Genomic DNA, 20,036 nt, shown 5'->3' with positions numbered 1-20,036 from the left:
ATCCAATCTAATTCAAAATTTTATATAGGCATCCTTCATTCATGAAAAAGGTACTAAACTATTTTACTCTCGTATGAGTAAATAACTAGTCGCAATATAAGTATATACTCCAATTATTCCAATTCTATTTGCCAATATTTATAATTCTCTTTCAAGGATATACTATTTTAGAGATGTTAATTAAGACAAAAAAAAAGGGAATTTTGATAAGTTGGTCTCGATTTAAAAATAAGTAAATAAAACAATAAATTTATACTAGAGTTTGATGAATCAAAAAATTGTTGAACTTAGTTTTCCCTCTGGATTGATACACTTTGAATATCAACATTCAACACAAGAATATTCCTACTTTTTCCCTCTGGATTGATACACTTTGAATATCAACATTCAACACAAGAATATTCCTACTTTCAAGGGTAGTTTCATTTACGTCTTAATCAACTCATGCATAAGCGTCATGAAAAGATTCTATATGTCACAAGCAAGAGAAACAGGCCCAAGGAGAGATGGTGTAGTAGTACAATACGAGTTATAAAGCCTAAAACTATGAAGTAAAAAAGCTATCATCACCAATGGAACAAAATTGATTATGAAAACACAATACATGACAACGGATCCCAGCCATGGAGAGACAAAATAAGAAAAAGGAGTAAAAAACAACATTGAAAGGGACCCTCTTTCTATATCCCCCCTTATAAAGATGCATCATCAACACCATTATCATCATCATCATGTCACCCCCTAAAGCTGAGAACAACCCTTTCTTCTCCCTATTTTGTTTTGAAAACTTAGGTGCCAAAAATATGTTTATGAACTGGTGGGGCTTCTAGTCTTTTAACCACTTCCAGCCATGGCTTTTCTACCATAAAGAAGGAATTTTTTGAGACATGAGCTAAAAATAAAACTGGGTTATCTAATGAAAATACGTCAAAGTTTCTCCTAAATTTTGTCCTCTTCTTAACATTAGTAAAGTTTTGTTGCAAGTTCTTGGCCAATGATTCTTGAGCATTTAGCATATCGCTTTCGTCTTGCTCCACCGGTAATCCAAAATCAATCAAGCACATTGCCCTGAATGCACAAAAATTTCCAAACATGAGAAATAATCAACAAGCAAAAGATGTATAAAGATCACAAGGTTAATGTATAAGTTCATATATTAATGTGAAGCAACATATGCAGATACCATTTTTTGATTGTGCAAGTATAGAGCATTGTAAGGCTTGGTTTGGTAAAACTTTTACTTTTTGAAAGTAGCTTATGAAAACTGTCTTTTAAAAGACAGCTTTTTAAAAGCTGCAGCACTTGCCTTTGGTAAAATTAAATTAAAAATGACTTTTAATAAGTACAAACACCACAATTGTATTTAGTAAAACAGCTTTTAAAACTTAAAAAAATTATAATAAACATGTTTATAATTATATATCTATAATTATATATTTATATACATATTATAATTTTGACTAATATTCATGCAAGAAAAATTTTATGATTAGTTTTCATAAACCAAGTCAACCTCTTCACATTTCAAAAAACAGATAAAAAACAAACAAACATCATAGATCCACGGAAAAAATACAAAAACAACGCAGAAAAAAATAATATAAATAGATAGAAGTTCATACTTAATATGTGATAGAGATGTATTTGTGTTGAAATTTGTGAAGATTAGGTTGAAAAATAAAAAATATATGAAGACTGTGTTAGAATTTGTGAAGGCTAGGATGAGAAGTTAGAAATATATGAGGATTTCAATGGCAATATAATGGCGGGAAATATGTGAGAGAAAATAAATAAAATTTGATAAGCACAAGCCAACTTTCAAAAGCACCCCTAACTTTTAAAAGCCGCAAGCACAAGTACTTCGACTTTTTAATTTACCAAACGCAAAATAAGGTGCTTGTGCTTTTTCTTGAAAAAGCTTTACCAAACCAAGCCTAAGTGTAACAGTGCCAGAACAATAAACAAAACAACTATATTAAAAAGTTTGTGGCATATGCCATTTAATTTGTTAATTTCAGTTTTTTTAATCATTTCGTATTAATGCAAAATTTAGCTGCCACCCTTTTAGTTAAAAATAAATGGATATGGATCCTCTCATGACTTGTATCCAAAATAAACATCACAAAATCATTTCTTTATATAGGTTAATTGAATCAACTATATAAATATGAACATGAAAACACAATGAAAGATAATTAAAATATTACCTGGAGCTATAAATAACAACTGATGATGAAGTTGATGAGGGAGGAAATGAAAGCCCAATGACTTCGCCGGGAAACTCCTGGAATCTCCGGGGAAGAACATATGTATTCCTCATCGACCATTCTCCCAATTGCTTGGCCTCCACGTCAAATGCATACACTTGATTCGAAGAAGTTGTAACTATCATTACATTGTTGTTCTGGGGAGGAAACCCACCAGCCGTGACAGAGGCACCATCTAATCTTGAGATGAACCAGTGCTGCCTGTGGCACAAAGGCATATTATTATGTAAAAATTTTGAATTTTTACTTTTCACATTCATTAAAAAATGGATTATGGGTTTCCTACAGACAGCAAAGTAAAATAATAGTAATCTCGAATCACAATTAAAAGCAAATTAGTGGCAACCTTAGTGTCTCCAAGTTAAACACATATATATCGCCAAAGCAGTTAACAGCTGCCAGCCACTGCCTGTCGGAACTGGTAAATAATCTAGTAATGGGAGGTTCCTTCGGAGGCAATTTCTCGTCATCCAGCTCCCGACAGGGTGTAAAAGCATGCACTAGTTCCGATGTGCTGACATCCACAACCTATAGCATTCAAATGCAAGGAGTATCAATAAAACAAACTATACAAAGCCCTAACCAAATAGCATAATGCTAACTAGATTCTTGGACATCGTAGGGCAAGCATGCTTGACAGAAACCCATAATTAAATGCCTACAATAAACAGTTCTAGCCATAATAGGAAAGAAATATTGCTAGCTTACATATATCCTCCTATCATGGCCAGCTAGTATCAACCAGGATGACTCATGGGTGAAAATCATTGAATGGGCAAAGGGTAACCTCGGGGGAAGCTTCTTTCTACTCACGCTCCATGTAATCTTTCCAACTCCACTCCTCTTTAACTCAAACAGACTAGGCCTTGCATTATCAGAGTATGCAAAATGCTCCCCAGAATTAGCAATTGTGCTGCAAGCAATCTTCCGAGATTCCTTAGTCTTCACTCGTGCAAGGATTTCAGTCTTAGTAAAGCATCCAGCTGTACGAACATTTCCAAGATGTAGTAAATGTACATCTAACCATTGCCTAGACTGGACTAAAAGCATTGATGATTGATTGAAGGCAGTATTAAGCACTAGTTGAACTGGGGTTCTCTGAGGCGCAGGACAAATATCATGAGGAGAAAACTTAGTGAATTCCTTTACCGGGTATGCAAATAGTTTTGTGTCATCTCCTGCTGAGATAAGCATGGGAACCCCAAATTGGGACCATTTATGATAATTTAAATCAACAGGCTTTCCTTCAAGCCGACGTCTTTTATTCCTCTCTTCTGGCAGAGAATCTGCTAAACAAAGAGTTCATAGCTAATCAGCAGAAATAGTAGATTCTAAGTTAGCACACTAAAGATCTCAGTTTACATGAGATATAAAACTAACAAGATAAGCTCTCTCTTTTTTTAATTAAAAGGGGGGGGGGGGTTGGGGTAGATAAACATTTATTTCATTGGAAAGCAATTTTGGGTCTTTCAAACAGACCTTCTTGAGATATCGGCACAGCAACAGTCAAGGCCTTGACATCATGTGTATGAGACCTAACATAGTGAACATAGATCCATTTCTTTGTCATCACAGTGGGGTTGACACTGTCGGAAGATGCTGACTGGCTAGACAGCTTATAGAGAATAACCTTCAAATAGTATGAACTAAACCAACGTTAGTATTATGCACTTGGTCATGAGTATATTATCTTGTACATAACACACTGCATTACATTTTTGTTGATAATATACAAAAGAGTGAGAATATACAACACATGAACTTTGGCTTCCAGATTACAGAACAATATACACTTCTTGTTTTCACTATCTAACTTGGTCATATTGAATTTTGAGATGAAAACAGAAGATAAAATGGAACATAGAAATCCATGAAATATTATAACTTAGCGAAGTGATAAATACACATTAAATGGGTCAGAAGAAGCGAGAATTAAGGAGCATATAATGATAACCAAGCCACAATTAACAATTAATCACCTCATGGTAGAAATTTACTTAGAAGCTTCTAAACATACAATAACATGAATCAAAACATCCTGATGATTTATGATTATAATGTCTCCTGCAACTCTTGGAGAAAAGTTGTTGGATTTGGAATCCCTCACATGAATCTCACATAAAAAATGCATACATGAAAATCTCCACCCCACTTTTACCCACAAGACCAAACATATTCTGAATATTAAGAATTCAACAAATTGTGCAACTCCGTACCTGGCCATCAGAACCAGCCGAGAACACCCTATCATGACTTGGGGATGCAGCCAAAGCATTTACATCACCCTTGTGCAATGAATGTGCTTGCAAGAGAGTTCCATGTTTACTATCCCAAAATTGGACACTGCCACTGCTGTCTGCACTAACAAGCGTCCCAGACCTAAATAATAACCAAAGGAGGATCAGTGACAAAGGTTTTCGAAATGCAGAAGGTACTCTTGTATCAAAACCATAAATGTGTGGTATATATGTAATGCAAGTGTGTTCATATTAGTTAATTTAAAAAGCAATGATTCGATGCTACCTTAAAGACAGTAACGACCATATGCAAAGTTCATGTCCGCCACCCAAACCTCCAAGCCCAGCCGTAATCCTATAAACTTCATGACTAGACGTAGCATCCCAGCATCGTATTAACCTGTGAAAAGAAGAGGAGAAAAGCTGAAGCATATTTAACCAAATAGTGAAACATGGAAATAGAGATATAAAAATGTACAAAAATGCTATTCGTACACCAAAATCAGCCACTAAAGTATTTATATATAACTACATGTGTGGTTTAATTTATTTTTAATATGAATTTATATTCCAACATGTATTTTATACTGGTGGCTGATTTTGATATACACATAGCATAGTCCAAAAATGTGAGTGGATTATGGTGCTATATGTGCTTGATTTATGTCAAAGTCAAGCAATGTTCATATGAGCTTGAATGCTAGCAAAAAAAAGTAGGTGACAATTTCCCTCTTACTTCAAAGTTGCATAAGACAATAGTTGAAAATTGCCATTTAATGAATAAAACAAGAAGGCGTACCCATCACTACTTCCGGAGTATATGTAGTTAGCATCAGTGCTCCAAGTCACACTTAAAACTCGTCCTGTACGCAATCCCATAAAGCATTGTCTTATCAGAATCGAGCCCAAAACTGCCGCAAGCACCAAATAATGCAGGGGCGAAATGAAACTAACCTTTGACCCGAGGCAATGATTTTACATATAGGAATTCATCTTCATCAGATACGGCATAAATCCTCACACTTCCATCATCATAACCAATTGCTACACGTGGAGACTCAAGAACAGATTGCTTGCCAGCATCAGGTGAGTCATTATCTTCGTCACTATCGCTGCTCTCTTGTTCATCAGATTCTTGAATTTTACTGGCATAACCATTCCCCATAACATCACCATTAGGCACATTATTAACTAAATCAACCTTAGGGAACGTAACAGCCATTTGCCAAATGCAAACACCATCTGAATCAAGCACAGTCTGTAATAGCACATCAAATTCAGCCAAACAAATTTTACACATCAGCCAACAACTCTTCAAGAACACTCATTCCAAAATAATAAGAAGCACTCCAGTGGCAACCATATTAAAATAAATAAATAAATAACAAATATTACAATAGCACTAACAAGCACAACTACATTAAACCTAACTATGCTAACATCTCTGTAAAAGTTGGGGGGAAAGCCACAATACCGTTTGCTTCAGGTGGAAAAGATCCCACTTGGAAACTGAACCATCAATGTTAGACGAAAATAAACGACCGCACGGCATGCCATTGGAGCCGCCAGGGCACCAAAGAAGCGAAGATACTCTTGTAGTAGGGTCACCATGAATCGTCTAAACAAAAAGTAAATAAATAAATAAAATTCCATAAATAAAAAAGTAAAAAAGAAATAAGAAGAATCTTGCTTACAAGTTGACAGTGCCAGCCAATGGAGCCGGGAGATACGAGCCAGAGTTCAAGGGAACCGTCTTGGCGAGCTGCGGCTACACGGAGGCCGTCGACGCTGGTGGCAAGAGCGATTACCGGAGAGGGTTTCCAATTTATTGAGTTGATTTTGTAGATTTCGCCCATCCTATTATGGAAGGACGAAGAAGACGAAGCGTTTCAGAAGAGAGAGTGAAAGAAGAAGAAGCCGTGGAGGAAGAATAAGAAGAAGAAGAAGAAAGTAGGGTAAGCAGGCGGCCAGGTTTTAGTTTCGGTGGTGTTTTTCAAGCTCTCTCTATCATTCTTATTTGGGTCTGAGCCCGTTTATACCAACAGTGTAGGTGATCATACAGGCCCAACGGATTTACGTAATTAATGGCACTAGTAGTGACATCTAAATGTGTTATTACTAAGTACCAAAAAAAAAAAAAGTGTTATTATCCTATCACCTATGTGATTCATATTTTTTCTCAAATTAAATATTATATTATATTTTTATCTAAAAATAGAAAGATGAATGTCATTATCTAAGCTATGAAGTGTTATTAATTTACTGGTATATATTATAGGAAACATTTCAGGTGCACCAGGAGTATCAGTGCTCCAGTTGTTTTAACCGTTGATCTGAATTATAAAAAATATATATAATATATATTAATTGAAATCAACGGTTAAAACAATTAGTACACCGGTACTCCCCGGTGCACTTGAAATGTTTCCTATATTATATACTATGTTATGTATTAGTGATTAAATTAAAGAAAAATTTAAGTACATTTAATTTTATTTATAAAGTTATTTTTCCTCAAATTAAATATTATATTTTTTGAAAAAAGAACTTAAAATATAACTACTTTTATTAATTTCAGCTTATAAATAAATTATTTTGTATTTGGATTTTTAGTTATAAAAGTACTTATTTTAAAGTTGTAGTGTTTGGATAAATAACTCAAAAAATAAAATTTTTTTTACAAAAGAGAATGAATATTAAAATAACAATGATAACAAATACTTTCCAATATTGAATGTTGATTTTACATAACCTAATCACTAATATTGTGTATGATATGGTAGGTGAAAATAAAAAATAAATATAAAATGTGTGTCAATGTATATTTTATTGCTGTTTTTTATTATTTTTTTTACTCTTATTAGAACTCCCTTCTCCTTTATTGAGGTCAATAACTTGCTATAATTAATTATGAAAATAATAGCAAGTTATAAAATTACATGTGAAAAAAATAAAATTAAAACTGAAATTTCATACCACAGTTAAATATAAATTTAATAATAAAAAATACAGTGATAAAATGATTAAAAAAAATACTTAGAAGGAATATATGCAGTAGTTGTTCAGATGCAATATTGTCTAAAAATGAAAATGGTGGTGGAGGATCAATACTTCCATCACATGAATCATTACCTGAAAATAGTAAGGTTTGGAACATTGCGTGAGAATGATGGTGGAATGATGGTGGAAGGCCGGTGCTTCTAGCAGACCTTGCGTGAAAATGGTGGTGAAGGATCAATATTTTTTTTACAGAGTTAAGAAGGAAGTGATTTTTTTTGTTTTGAAATTAATTTTTTTAAAAAAGTGATAGAATGACTGATCGAGAAGCAGAGAAGTCATATATTTCTACTTCTTCAAAAAGTTATAAATTAACTTTTCAAAAAATTAAAAGCTTTTTTTAAAATGGTGCCAAACACACAGATTCTGACTTTTTATAATCCAAAAGTAAAAGAAAATAGCTTCTGCTACTTCCCAAACGGGCTCTAAACAGGCGGCCAGGTTTTAGTTTCGGTAGTGTTTTTCGAGCTATCTCTATCATTCTTATTTGGGCCTCAGCCCGTTTATACCAAAAGTGTAGGTGATCATACAGGCCCAACGGTTTTACGTAATTAATGGCACTAGCAGTGACATTTAAATGTGTTATTACTTATTAGTGTCCTATGTGATTCATATTTTTTCTCAAATTAAATATTATATTTTTATCTAAAAATAGAAAGATGAATGTCATTATCTAAGCTATGAAGTGTTATTAATTTACTGGTATATATTATATACTATGTTATGTATTAGTGATTAAATTAAAGAAAAATTTAAGTACATTTAATTTTATTTATAAAGTTATTTTTCCTCAAATTAAGTATTATATTTTTTGCTTCTTTTTATTCGTCTTTTTTTTTTACGTATAAAATTTCTATGCTTTTATTTATAAAGTTATTCGTTTTTTCTTCAAAATTTTTTGTGTTTATTGTCAAAAAAAATAAACCAAAAAATAAAATAAAAGGTTACATAATTTCTTCTTCTTTTTTGTTTGAATTTTTTTTTACTTTTTTTTTATTTTTCAAAAAAAAAGGAATTATATGAGTGTGAAACAAAAAAAAAAAAAACTATGAAAACAAAAGGAAGGAGGAGGAGGAATTGTTTAGGAAAAATATAAAACAGAAAAATTACACACCAAAATTTTTTAATGATATCACAGAAATTTTCTTACCTTAGACATTGATATTTTTTAACACAAATTTTTAACCAGAATTTTTCAAAATTCTGGACTTAATGCAGTAATTTCTTAACAAGAACTTCTTTAGTTTTTTTATTATTATTTTTCTTTTTTCATTTTTGTTGCTCTTACTTTTTTATTTTGATTATGCATTTTTTGTTTTTTTTCTTGTTTCTTTTTTAAGAGAGAGAAATAAAAAAATAAAACAAAGAGAGAAAAACATAAAAAGAGAGGAGAGGATGATAATGATGATGTGGAAGAAGAAAAAGGAGAGAGAGAAAAAGACATAGAAGAAGGAGCAGAAGAAAGAGAAGAAATTGCAGTACATCAAATTCAGTTATATGTATTTTTATTTCTGCTAAAATAAAAGTAGCACGGAAATCTAAAATGTATTACTTCAACTTAGTTAAACTTAGTTAAGTAAAAAATTTGAATGCTTAGCTTTTCTATTAGAAAATATATTTGGCTCATTCAACCAACTTATAAATGTTATTCAGCTATTAGTCCTTACCCTTATTTGGTCACTTCATGACATATAAACCCACTTGAATAACATTCAAAGAGTTCGAACTGCTCACACTCAAGTACATGCACGAAGTCAAGACAAATGATCGTGAATTAATCTAGTTTCACTAGAGTTTGCTATATCAACTAAGTCTAAAACTTCCATCTAATTTGAACTTGGAATCTTGCATTCCATCTACCACTTATATTAGAATTGCAATAAAAAATTTTGTAAGAACTATACATGTGAATATCATAAATATCATTATGAATCCACAATTAGACCGTCGACAGAAGGAGCAGCACTATCCGCAACTTTGTCCATTTCCATCTTCGTGGCCTCTTCATTTTTCTTCTCGTCCTCTTGTTTTTCAACCTTCAATCTCTGATGCAGAAGGGTAAGAACTTCAGTTACAAACAGTGTTTATGGGGGTGTTTAGTAATGACAAATAACAAGGTAAAGAAAACCAAGAAATTATATACAAGTCCTTAAATGAGAACTAGACAATGTTAAAAAATACTTTATCCATGGTCCTCATCTGGGCTACAGCCTAAACTAGTAGATTCATGCTTCAATTGTTAGTTCTTTTTCTAAAATGGTATTTGTTGATTACTTCAATCTTAGATGTGAATATGTGATGTGCTCAAGTTTCCTCCAACCATTCAGCAAGTGGGATTTCAGGCAATACAAGCTCCAAATTTCAAAAACAAGAAAAAATGAGTAACAAAGTTCAAACACTAATCACCTTTGTTGCCACAGATGAGTCCTTTTCTTTATGCGCAAACATATTTTCATAGAGCTTAGCATATTTCTTATCATTCTCAGCCTGAAGTTGCTTTAATTTCTTCTTCATTACCATTACCTCCCTGGAAAATGAAAAAAACATGCTCCCATTATGAACCTTTCATTCCAATCAAGCGGTAATTTACTCCAATCAACACTTATATAAGTACCTATTTTGTGGGTCCACCTCAAGAGCTTTCTTGATGTCTACATCTGCCAACAGAAAATCTCCAGTCTCTATATATGCTTGCGCTCGTCTGTATAAAGCTTTTACGTTGCAAATCTCAACATCAAGCACCTGATAAAAAGTAAGAAACTTAAGACATTAACTTCTATAACTAAGGCTCGTGATAAGCTGAATGGGGAAGGATATTAATCGATCCTTCTCCTTATTTGAACTCAGAGGTATGCGAGGGTCAGTGAAGTTTTATCATGAAATTTTATTTACTGATTAACAATTTTATACAGAGTTCAGCATTCATTATGTGCCAATCCAACAATTCTTAATGCTCATCTTGTGGCAGTCATTTATGTTTAAGCACTAGAAGTTAAGAAAGTGGTGTATTCCTTTCCAAAATTCACACGAGTTTCCAGCAGACAATACAACAGTTGGAAGAGAATTTGCAAAGAAAGTTTACTTCAAGTAACTAAATTCAATTCACAGAACCTGTCTACTAAATAGCACACTGGGACTCTAACTGGAACTATTTTTGTTGCCAGTACCTCTATTAGCTTTACCAGAAGCATACAACTTGTCATCACTTCTCTCCCCCACATTTTATCCTATTCACTATTCAAATAGCAATCTGCTCACTGAATAACAAAGCTTTAAATCTTATTCCTACACATGACTTTAATTGGCTGTTTACCTGTGAACATAACTTGATTGCTCCAGGAAAGTCGTTAAGTTTAAGGCAACAAGCTGCACCATTCAACCAGCATGACACTCTTAGTGCTTTAGCTTGTTTTTCCTCATCATCCCCAAACGATCCATCTTCACTAACATAATCAGCAGCCTGAGAGAAACAAGGTATCATTGATTAGCCAGGAAGGTAAAAGGAGGTTACTAAACCTTGAAAACTCAATGCCAACACAATTCAAGCTACCTTATCATACTTCTTGGCTGCCCGCTCATACTTGCAACATTTAAATAGCATATTGCCTTCTTCTTTCTTCCTTTTAGCTGTATCAATTTTCTCGTTACTTTTCAATTCCCATGGTGCTTTCTCCTGTCAAGCAAATAGAATCTAAGAGAGTTGAAAAGAACTAATATGGGCAGACAAACATATTTATGTAAATGATAAGCTGCACGCAGCATCCAGCATCCAAAACTAAAGTTACTGCAGGTTTCTTTGTTTTTTTTTTTTTTCATTTTATGGCGCATGGTACTAGTTTGCATCATAATCCACAGAAAAAACATCAAGATATTTAACTCCTTAATGGACAAACGCAGACCCACACCAACCCCTTTTTTTTTCCATTACCTTAATGAAATTTTTCATTTCAACATCATAGACTACACGTGAGCTTGGTGGAACCATGGCGAAGTCCCGTTTTACTTCAACATCTCCAAATGCATAATCAGGATGTATGCTAATTATGGCTCTCTCACCCTTCTTCATAGTTACCACTGCTCGATCTAGACCAACAATCACTTGTTCTGCACTAGCAATTTATAAACACTAGCGTCATCACTCAAAAAATGCCATAAACAATAGGTCATGTACTCATGTAAAAGAGTTTAATTGGCCATGTCAAAGAGTTTAACCAAGACGTAACAAGAATACACTCACCTTCATCAGTTATAAATTCCAAAGGAGGAGTTTCATCGATTCCTCTTTTCTCAAATACAGTTCCATCTTCTAGCTTTGCTGTGTAACTGACTGCCACAGATATTATCAAAAGAAATGAGTTTAGCAAATCCCCTACTTCAGAATCTGATTCTACATTCATTTGTGCAATAAATGACATTACAGGTACAACAATTTCTTAATTTGAAAGAAAAAACGAAGTTTATGGATGTAGGTAGAAATGTGTTCTTAGAAAGCCAACTAGAAAAAATACTAGGTTTAGGTAACAATTAACATGTCATTGATCACAACTACAATCATTGCATCCACGTTTTTATTTGAATATGACTATGCTGTTATTCTAATCCTGTTTAGATGCAAAAGTTAATACATTTCCCTTGATACTGTTTTGTTTGCAGTAATTAGACATTAAAGTAAATCTGAAACTGAATTGGCAGATAATATGGGGAAAAAGTTTGTGCTCTTTGTCTCCTATAATTCAAGGCGACACTGCATTCAGGAATGGTCAACATGAAACTAGCCACACTTTTTAGCATTGAAGATATATGAACTGAACTAGTTGCTAATTATTTTGCAATCATAATTTATGATATTCAAACTTCTATTATGCTAAGATTTCAACATAGAGAGATGCCAACGATCATCATTTGAAAGCTCAGGGGGATCAATAGTCTGAGAATATTTGATATGAAACATCAGATCTTGGCTATAGGTTTAAAATTTCTTGTCGCATCATATGAAGATAAACCTTACTATTATAAATATGTTATCATTAAACTCAGTTGCGCCACTACAGGTTTAAAATTTCCTGTAACATAGTATTAAGATAAACCTTATTAGTATAAATACGTCATAACCAAGCTCAGTTGCACCACTAGCAACCCTCCAATACAAATGGTTGTACTAGCTGAGATTAAATATGAAATGCATGTTCTTTTCTTACCTGTAACATTTGCACCCTCATTTGCTGTGGAAGCACCCTCTCCTTCTTTCAAAATTTTCTTAAGCACCTTGGAGTCACCAGTAACATCTATGACAGGCTTGAAAGAAACCAATTCAATATTAACATGCAGCACTGAATTTGGTGGAACAGAATGTACTCCATTGCTAGCTTCACTCCCCTTCTCTCCAAAAGCATCTGCAGGCACCATATGAAATACAATTCCAATTCCCAACTAACTATATCATATATTGATCAGGAAGTTACCTAAAACTAAGAAGAAAAATGAAATTCCAGCTTGACATCCACAGAAGAATGAATAGTTAATAACGAAGTAGATTTTGTAAGGTGCAACAAAGATTAGTTATTGTGATTCAGACAGAATCCAACTTTACAGAACAAAGATATGTACACTTAATGAGGGATTAATAGTTGCAACTTGCAAACATAAGGTGCAACAAGCAGCCTGGGTTAACTGCAATATCTTTTGTCTTCTGAAAGCGATGTTTATTTGCATTCGTTTAATCAAAAGAAAAACAAAATGCTTTAACTTTCAGTTGACCTTCATGATTGATGCATAAACATTAATTTGTTGCAGAACATGAACCAAAATATCTATTAAGGCAAATATGTTATAGTAGCCCGAAGTGCCTAGGGAAACATAAATTAACTACAACTATGCTGTTTATGCAGAAACATCCCAATGGATAATGAAGATTGCTACAACATTTTCATTTCAGTCAAAGTAAGTTGAGTCCAAAGATTCATGTAACTTGACTCGATGACAGAATATAAGGAAATGTGATACACCTCATTTTGATACTAGAAAGATTGTGAAAAAGGATATAGAAGGTGGATTATAAGACCAGGAGACATACAGTGGGGTTGAACAATTAATTGAGCCTTCTCTCCCTTTGTCATAGTCATGATTACTCTTGGCAATCCCGGAAGAAGATGACCTTAGGGTTCACCAAGAACAATAATTGGTCACTCACACTATAAGATGAAAAAATGGAACTATACCACAGTTTATTCTGAATAATTCGATAAATATACCATCCTTAACATGAAATTCAACTCCTCCTTCTGGTGTTTCAGCAACAATAGTATCATCAGCTAGTGCCATCCGATACTTCACTACAGTAATAAAAGAATGAGGAAACATGTGAGTCAACAAAATCTTCATTTCTGAAGCAGGCCATAAGACCAAAAGAGATATGCAGCAGCAACAGAAAATGCAAAATGTACGTAGGTCTCAACTTGTCAACATGTTCAACTGACAGTAAGAAAAAAATATGCATAAGCAGCTGTAAGAATACCAAGGACTTCATCTGGATCACGGGGTCGCTCATCCCCAACCCCCTTCTCCATAATTTTCTTGATAATCCCACCATCTCTGCAAACATCCACCACTTTGATCCACGAAATGAGCTCCACCTCAAACTGCTTGGAGTTGGCCGATGAAACACCCGACTCATCAGGTATTGTGAACAAAGCTACCTCCCCCTTCTTCATGGTGATTATTCCATGATCCAATCCAGCAGCCAGTTCACCTATCAAACCCCATCAACATGAGAAACTAGTTATTTTTTAATCTTACATTCCTTAACATCTAATCCAAACAGCCTACACCAAAATTTGATATTTTTTTAATTTTTTTAAATTAAAACAAGTTTTTACTCTCAATCTTTTTCACTGAATGTACCTATTAAAAACTGTAAACTAAAATTCGAACTTAAATTGCATCCTCATATGACAAACTGAGCTTCTTTACCATCAGACAAAAATTTATTTACTCATGTATTGATTGTTCAAGAAAAACAAGGCATCAAAAAACAAGCAGTACTTGCTTTAATAAATACCTTGACCAAGAGTGAACTTTATAGGTTGATCTTTATCCCTACTGGAATCAAACTTGGTTCCATCTTCCAAAGTCCCAACATAGTGCACTGCATTCTCGAGATGAAATAAATAATCAAACATTAAGCATTTTTTATTATTAACAACAACTACTGCCACTAAGAGTGTTCTTGTTTCAGCTTATTTTGCCAGAAAAATCTGATTTTCAAAAACAATCCTAATTAAAAAAACAATAAATCTGATTTTCAGCTTCATACATTCTCAACTTCTTCAATTATATGTAAAATCACCTTTCTCTTTTTTTTCTTTTTCAAAAGCTGAAACAAACTCACCCTACATTACATCGTTCTCCATCCATAACAACATAAGAAAGAAAATACAGAGAGATTTTTCTGAGCATGCGTTTTAGCTGGAAGGGTGGAAATGTAATTATACACGTACCAGTGACTTCATCGTTGAGCTCAGGAGTTTCCCAACCGATTCCGCGCTTGATGAGCTTCTTCTTCAGTCCATAGTTACCGAGTTCCCTCTCTTCGCCGACCTTCTGCGGCGGCGCCGATTCGATCACCTCGCCGGGCTCCTCGTCCAGCTCTTTCTCCTCGTCGCCGTCGTTTATCTCCGATAATACCGCCATCGCTCCGCTGCCGGAAACCGCCTCAGGTTATTTTATTTATTTTAATTTAATTTGTTTATTTTATGGTATGTTTGTAGTGGAGACAGTGTTGTGTGTGAGTGTTTCTGGAAGGATAGTTTTGAAGAAGAAGAAGAATACGATAAGGGTAATTCCGTAATTTTAATGTCAGAGAGTGAAACAAGGCGAGTGTGTTATGGTAATATGTGGTATTCTTGTTACGGGTGGAAAAAGGCTAAGCCAGGACCTGCAGTTTGGCCTGTTATAAAATAGGCACAGATTTAAATTGTTATAAAAGTTTTATTATATTAATAGATTAGATCTAAGTTTATTAATTAGTTTGGTCTGATCTATTAGATTTGTTTAAACCTTTTAATATATAATTATATATAAATAATTTTTTTATTATTAACAAAATTATGAGATATTTTAAATTTATTATATTTAATTATAAATAATTTTGTATATTTTAAATACTTTAAAGTTTAAAAATTTTTATAAATATTAAATATGATATTTTACATATGTTTATTAAAAAATATTTTTTTAAATAATACTTTTATTTTTATAAAAAAAATTAACAGGCCTTTTAACAGATTTCAGGTCAGACCAAGTTGAATAACAGATCAGGTTTAATACTTTAAAAAAATTCTATAATACTAATAGTAGGTTGCAGACCAGACTCAGGTCAATTAACTATATGTGTTGTTAATGTTTTCTAGAGAACTTTGTCCTATTTTTATAACATCTTATTTAAATCATAATTACATTAAAAAAAATAGCCAATGAATAATAGTTCAAATGGTATAGTCTCCCAATACTCAATTAAGAGAGGTTGCGGGTTCGAGTCTCCTATCTTTGGTAAAAAAAAAAAAAAAACTACATTAAAAAATAATATTTAAAAGGACTTAAATTTTGGTCTGATTTTATGTATATTGATTATTGAACATCTAATTGGATTAGGGTCCACCCAAAATCAACTAGTTTGACTTCTAATAGTAAATAATGTTGTTTGATCATAGTTTAATTTATTTATTTAAATTTTTCAATAACAATATTTATACACTAAATACTTTTGACATTTTTTTAATTAAAAAAACACATTAATTATTAAAAAAATATTGATGTTAAAATAATATATAAATTTATTTGTTTTATTTTATTTTATTGCATAAGTTGCAATGAGGTTTAAACTTAAGATCCCGTGAAACTATCTGCAATTCATGCACAATACTAATTTGGCTACCATTTTTCATTGAAATCAAAATATAAAAAAATGAATTAAACTAATGAGTATTAACTGTCATTTTCCATAGAGGAGCATCAGCACATGTTGAATAATATGAACATAGCCAATTCACACAAAATTTTAATGAACTTGCCAATACAGGATTACAATGAGGAATTCATCCGTAAATCAAATAATAATACAACAATAACAATAATAATAATACAAAATTGCTGCCACAAAAGAAGAAACTTTCATCTAAAAGACCTTTGGATTTCTTTTAAGAGTTTTTCCCTTTATCTCAGGGACCCAAATGGAAACAAATACTACTGTGAAAGCACATAGTACTACATATGTGGTGAAGGTTCCCGAGAAGAATAGAGGTAGCAAGTGATTAATAATCAATAACAAAAGGGTTCAATTATTCTCTATAATCTCATTTCAATATTTATGATATATTTGAACATATATATATATATATAGACACCTATATATATAATATACTTAAATATATACTTTATTATTATTATTATTGTAAGGATCTAATTTACAGTTTCACATCATATCTAAACTCTTCATTTATTAAAAAAATATGAATTGAAACATAGAATAAATAGAGTAAAGACTCAATTCGGTCTTTGTCCATTTTCACGAAGGACAAAGTAATCTCTGTCCAAAAAAAAAAGGGACACTTTGACCCTCAACCTTTTTATTTTGGGACAATACGGTCCCTTTGTTTAAAAAATCATTAAATAATAATAAAAATTAGTTTTGTGGGGGTTTTATTTGTATTTTGTGGGGTTTTAAACTCCCACACAAATCTTTTCAATAATATAACCAATTACTACCACTACTACTATTATCTTTTTCATCCTCATTATTTTCACTCCTACCTCTATTATTTTTATTGTGTAACCATACTTTATCATCATCATTATCTCCTCTATCATCATCATCATCAATACCAATATTGTCAACATTAAAGTTCTCTTATTTCATTTCTTATTCGATGTTATTTTTTCCTTTACAAGATATTGTACTATAATTACTTTTTTTTTGTGGCATCATTTTTATCAATGGTTTTTCTTCACTTAACCACCATTGATGAAGGAATTTTTGAAAAACAAAGTTATTAATAGTTTTTGGAGGTTTAAAACCCCCACAAAATACAAATAAAACCCCAGAAAACTAATTTTATTATTATTTAATAAATTTTTTAACAGAGGAACCGTATTGTCCCAAAATAAAAAGGTTAAGGGTCGAAGTGTCTCTTTTTTTAGACAGGAATCGCTTTGTCCTTCGTGAAAACGGACAAAAATCAAATTGGATGTTTACTCAATAAATATATAATAAGTGTCAGTCTTTCTCCCATTTTCTAAAATTATTTTACACAGACTGCTCAATAAGTTTCAATGAAACTCATTTTTTCTAATAATTTTTATAAATTACAAAAAGTTATATTTTGGTTAATTGATTAAGTTATTATAACTTAAATTAAATTAATAGTTACAGTTAATCATGACCATTCTATCCAATAATCATTAGACATAGCATAAGAGATAATTTACCTTTTATTTTAAAAAAAGTTGGATAAAATTTACCATAATTTGGATATGATATAAAACTTGTAAAAATTACATCACATCAACAATAATAATAATCGAGTATATATGTAAGTATATGATACAATATTGTGTATATCAAAAGATAGAAAGAATATGATAAAAATCATGAATAGAGATCCTTAGAATTAGGGTAAAGAGGAATATTAGCGTTTTAAATTATATTATGTATATTCATATTATTATATTATATTCATATTTATAGCATAATTCTCTAAGTGAGCTATAAGTCTAATACTAATCTTAATATTATATATATAGGTATTGGTACATGTTTACAAATTAAATTTTCATTTAAAAAAAATACTAAACTCTTTCCATTTAATGGATTTATTTAATTTAAAAATTTAAAAATATTTATTCATTTTAAATATTAAAATAAAATTAATTATTTTTTATAAAATTATGCTAGATGTATATTAAAATTAACTACTAAAATATAAAAGAAAAAAACTCTACATCCATGTAATTTTTTCATCCAAGCTATTCAAGTAACTTCAATCAGATGCACCTCCCCAACCTCCTTCTTCTTCTCTATTCGCGTTTTTCTTCTTTTTCTTCAACCTAATAAAATTCGTCATTCTCCTCTATTCGCTTTTTTCTTCTCTGCTCGCATTCTTCATTATTGATTTGCATTGAATTCAACATAATAAGCTCCGTCATTCTTCTTCTTTTTCGTTTTCTTCTTCAATCTACATTTCTGAATAGAAACAATGAATGATTCAACTTCAAATCAGTTGAATGAGGTTATTACGTTGAGACAGCTAGGAAATGATTGCTGCATGCTATCACAATAATCTTAAACACTGAACAAAGTAAAAGGAGGCCACCGAACCGAAAATATTTATGTGGTGAATAAATGGTGATCAACTTTCAATCAACAAGAATAGTACTTCTCCTCCTCCTCCTTCTTTCAAATTCGCGCACGTAGGTTCTTCTTCTTCGCGCACACAGATTATTCTTTCGTTATAATCACCAACAACACCAACATTTTGCTCGATTAAGTGGAGTTGCTCATTTTGATTCACTTGACTGTTAATGTGTTCAGTTGAGTTCTTGTGCATGCATAAATGTTTTTCTTACTGATTGAATGCTTATCACGTTTTATTCAGCACATGATTGGTGTTTGGTTAAGTGGTGTTGACCATTTCGATTCACCTGATTGTTATGTGTTTAGTTAACTTCTTTTGCATGGAAAAATGTTATTCTTGATGATTGAATGTTTACGACGTTTTATTCAGCACATGAATGTTGCTCACTTCAGTGGAGTTGCTCATTTTGATTTACTTGATTGTTAGTGTGTTCAATTGAGTCCTTGTACATGTAGAAATATTTTTCTTGATGATTAAATGTTTATGACGTTTTATTCAGCACATGAATGATGTTCGGTTCAGTGGAGTTGGCCAGTTCGGTTCATTTCTATTCTGCACAATTCAAAACTCTTCCTCTTCACCTTCTACGGCTTCTTCACCAAGGAGAGAAATAAGAAAAGACAAAAAAATATAGCAGCAATAATAACAAAAGAATGAAAATAAGGAGAAAACACGCGAAGAAAATGAATGCGAAAAAGAAGGAGGAGAATGAGGAGGAGGAGGAAGGTGAATCTCTGTTGCTGTTTTCGTTTGTTTCTAGTTGTTCCTTGCCAAATCTTCTCGCGATTCTTCTCCAGTAGTGGTTTTCGCAGAGAACATGACTGAAGTTTGAGTGATTTTGAGAGAGATTCGAAGAGAATGAGCGATTTCGTGTTGAGAAAGAAGTAACATTTTTTCATAATAAACGCGAAGTAACAAAAGGTTTTTGGGCGCGTGTTTTCACTCGTCATTAATGCGCGTGAGTCTATTTAGGTTTGAGCCAACTTGGTTACATAAATGTGTAGCACATCTTATTATAAAATATACATTAAAATATAAATACGTATTAAAATGAGTTAAATTATATA

At 32.3% G+C, this 20,036-nt stretch overlaps 2 protein-coding genes across 4 annotated transcripts; both read right to left on the bottom strand.

Annotated features, from left to right (window-relative positions):
* Nucleotides 1-401: 401 nt before the first annotated feature.
* On the bottom strand, nt 402-6,573 carry LOC112756028 (WD repeat-containing protein PCN). Of its 2 annotated transcripts, none has more exons than XM_025804433.3 (11): nt 6,199-6,573; nt 5,979-6,122; nt 5,459-5,762; nt 5,304-5,367; nt 4,791-4,904; nt 4,484-4,646; nt 3,747-3,897; nt 2,976-3,553; nt 2,614-2,795; nt 2,208-2,468; nt 402-1,068 (listed from the first exon to the last, which is right to left on the bottom strand). In XM_025804433.3, exons 1-11 carry the CDS (start codon nt 6,358-6,360, stop codon nt 789-791), a joined length of 2,403 nt encoding a protein of 800 aa, XP_025660218.1. In that variant the 5' UTR covers nt 6,361-6,573; the 3' UTR covers nt 402-788. The 2 variants fall into 2 exon arrangements, with proteins under 2 accessions (XP_025660218.1, XP_025660217.1); XM_025804432.3 differs by having other exon boundaries at nt 2,976-3,556; nt 6,199-6,516.
* Nucleotides 6,574-9,133: 2,560 nt separating this feature from the next.
* Nucleotides 9,134-15,484, bottom strand: LOC112756027 (70 kDa peptidyl-prolyl isomerase). 2 transcript variants are annotated; one of them, XM_025804430.3, is made up of 13 exons: nt 15,058-15,484; nt 14,619-14,705; nt 14,076-14,309; nt 13,813-13,893; nt 13,635-13,715; nt 12,760-12,954; nt 11,799-11,888; nt 11,490-11,665; nt 11,112-11,234; nt 10,875-11,021; nt 10,176-10,303; nt 9,968-10,088; nt 9,134-9,606 (listed from the first exon to the last, which is right to left on the bottom strand). In XM_025804430.3, exons 1-13 carry the CDS (start codon nt 15,248-15,250, stop codon nt 9,487-9,489), a joined length of 1,776 nt encoding a protein of 591 aa, XP_025660215.1. In that variant the 5' UTR covers nt 15,251-15,484; the 3' UTR covers nt 9,134-9,486. The 2 variants fall into 2 exon arrangements, with proteins under 2 accessions (XP_025660215.1, XP_025660216.1); XM_025804431.3 differs by lacking the exons at nt 12,760-12,954; nt 13,635-13,715; nt 13,813-13,893; ... (1 more) ...; nt 14,619-14,705; nt 15,058-15,484 and having other exon boundaries at nt 11,490-11,670; nt 11,799-11,892.
* Nucleotides 15,485-20,036: the final 4,552 nt, after the last annotated feature.

This window comes from Arachis hypogaea, chromosome 6 (genome assembly GCF_003086295.3).
Source record: "Arachis hypogaea cultivar Tifrunner chromosome 6, arahy.Tifrunner.gnm2.J5K5, whole genome shotgun sequence".
NCBI classification, from domain to species: domain Eukaryota; kingdom Viridiplantae; phylum Streptophyta; class Magnoliopsida; order Fabales; family Fabaceae; genus Arachis; species Arachis hypogaea.
Note: the sequence above shows the minus strand (reverse complement) of the source record. Positions and strands in the feature narration are given on the sequence as shown.

What these genes read in the sequence shown, in the direction of transcription:
- LOC112756028 (XM_025804432.3), bottom strand. Translation starts at nt 6,360, where the DNA reads ATGGGCGAAATCTACAAAATCAACTCAATAAATTGGAAACCCTCTCCG. An exon ending in ATCATTGCCTCGGGTCAAAG is followed by an intron (nt 5,368 to 5,458) that starts GTTAGTTTCATT and finishes GATTGCGTACAG; the next exon opens with GACGAGTTTTAAGTGTGACT. An exon ending in TACTCCGGAAGTAGTGATGG is followed by an intron (nt 4,905 to 5,303) that starts GTACGCCTTCTT and finishes TTCTTTTCACAG; the next exon opens with GTTAATACGATGCTGGGATG.
- LOC112756027 (XM_025804430.3), bottom strand. Translation starts at nt 15,250, where the DNA reads ATGGCGGTATTATCGGAGATAAACGACGGCGACGAGGAGAAAGAGCTG. An exon ending in AAAGTTCACTCTTGGTCAAG is followed by an intron (nt 14,310 to 14,618) that starts GTATTTATTAAA and finishes GGGGTTTGATAG; the next exon opens with GTGAACTGGCTGCTGGATTG. An exon ending in ATTAATTGTTCAACCCCACT is followed by an intron (nt 12,955 to 13,634) that starts GTATGTCTCCTG and finishes TGGTGCCTGCAG; the next exon opens with ATGCTTTTGGAGAGAAGGGG.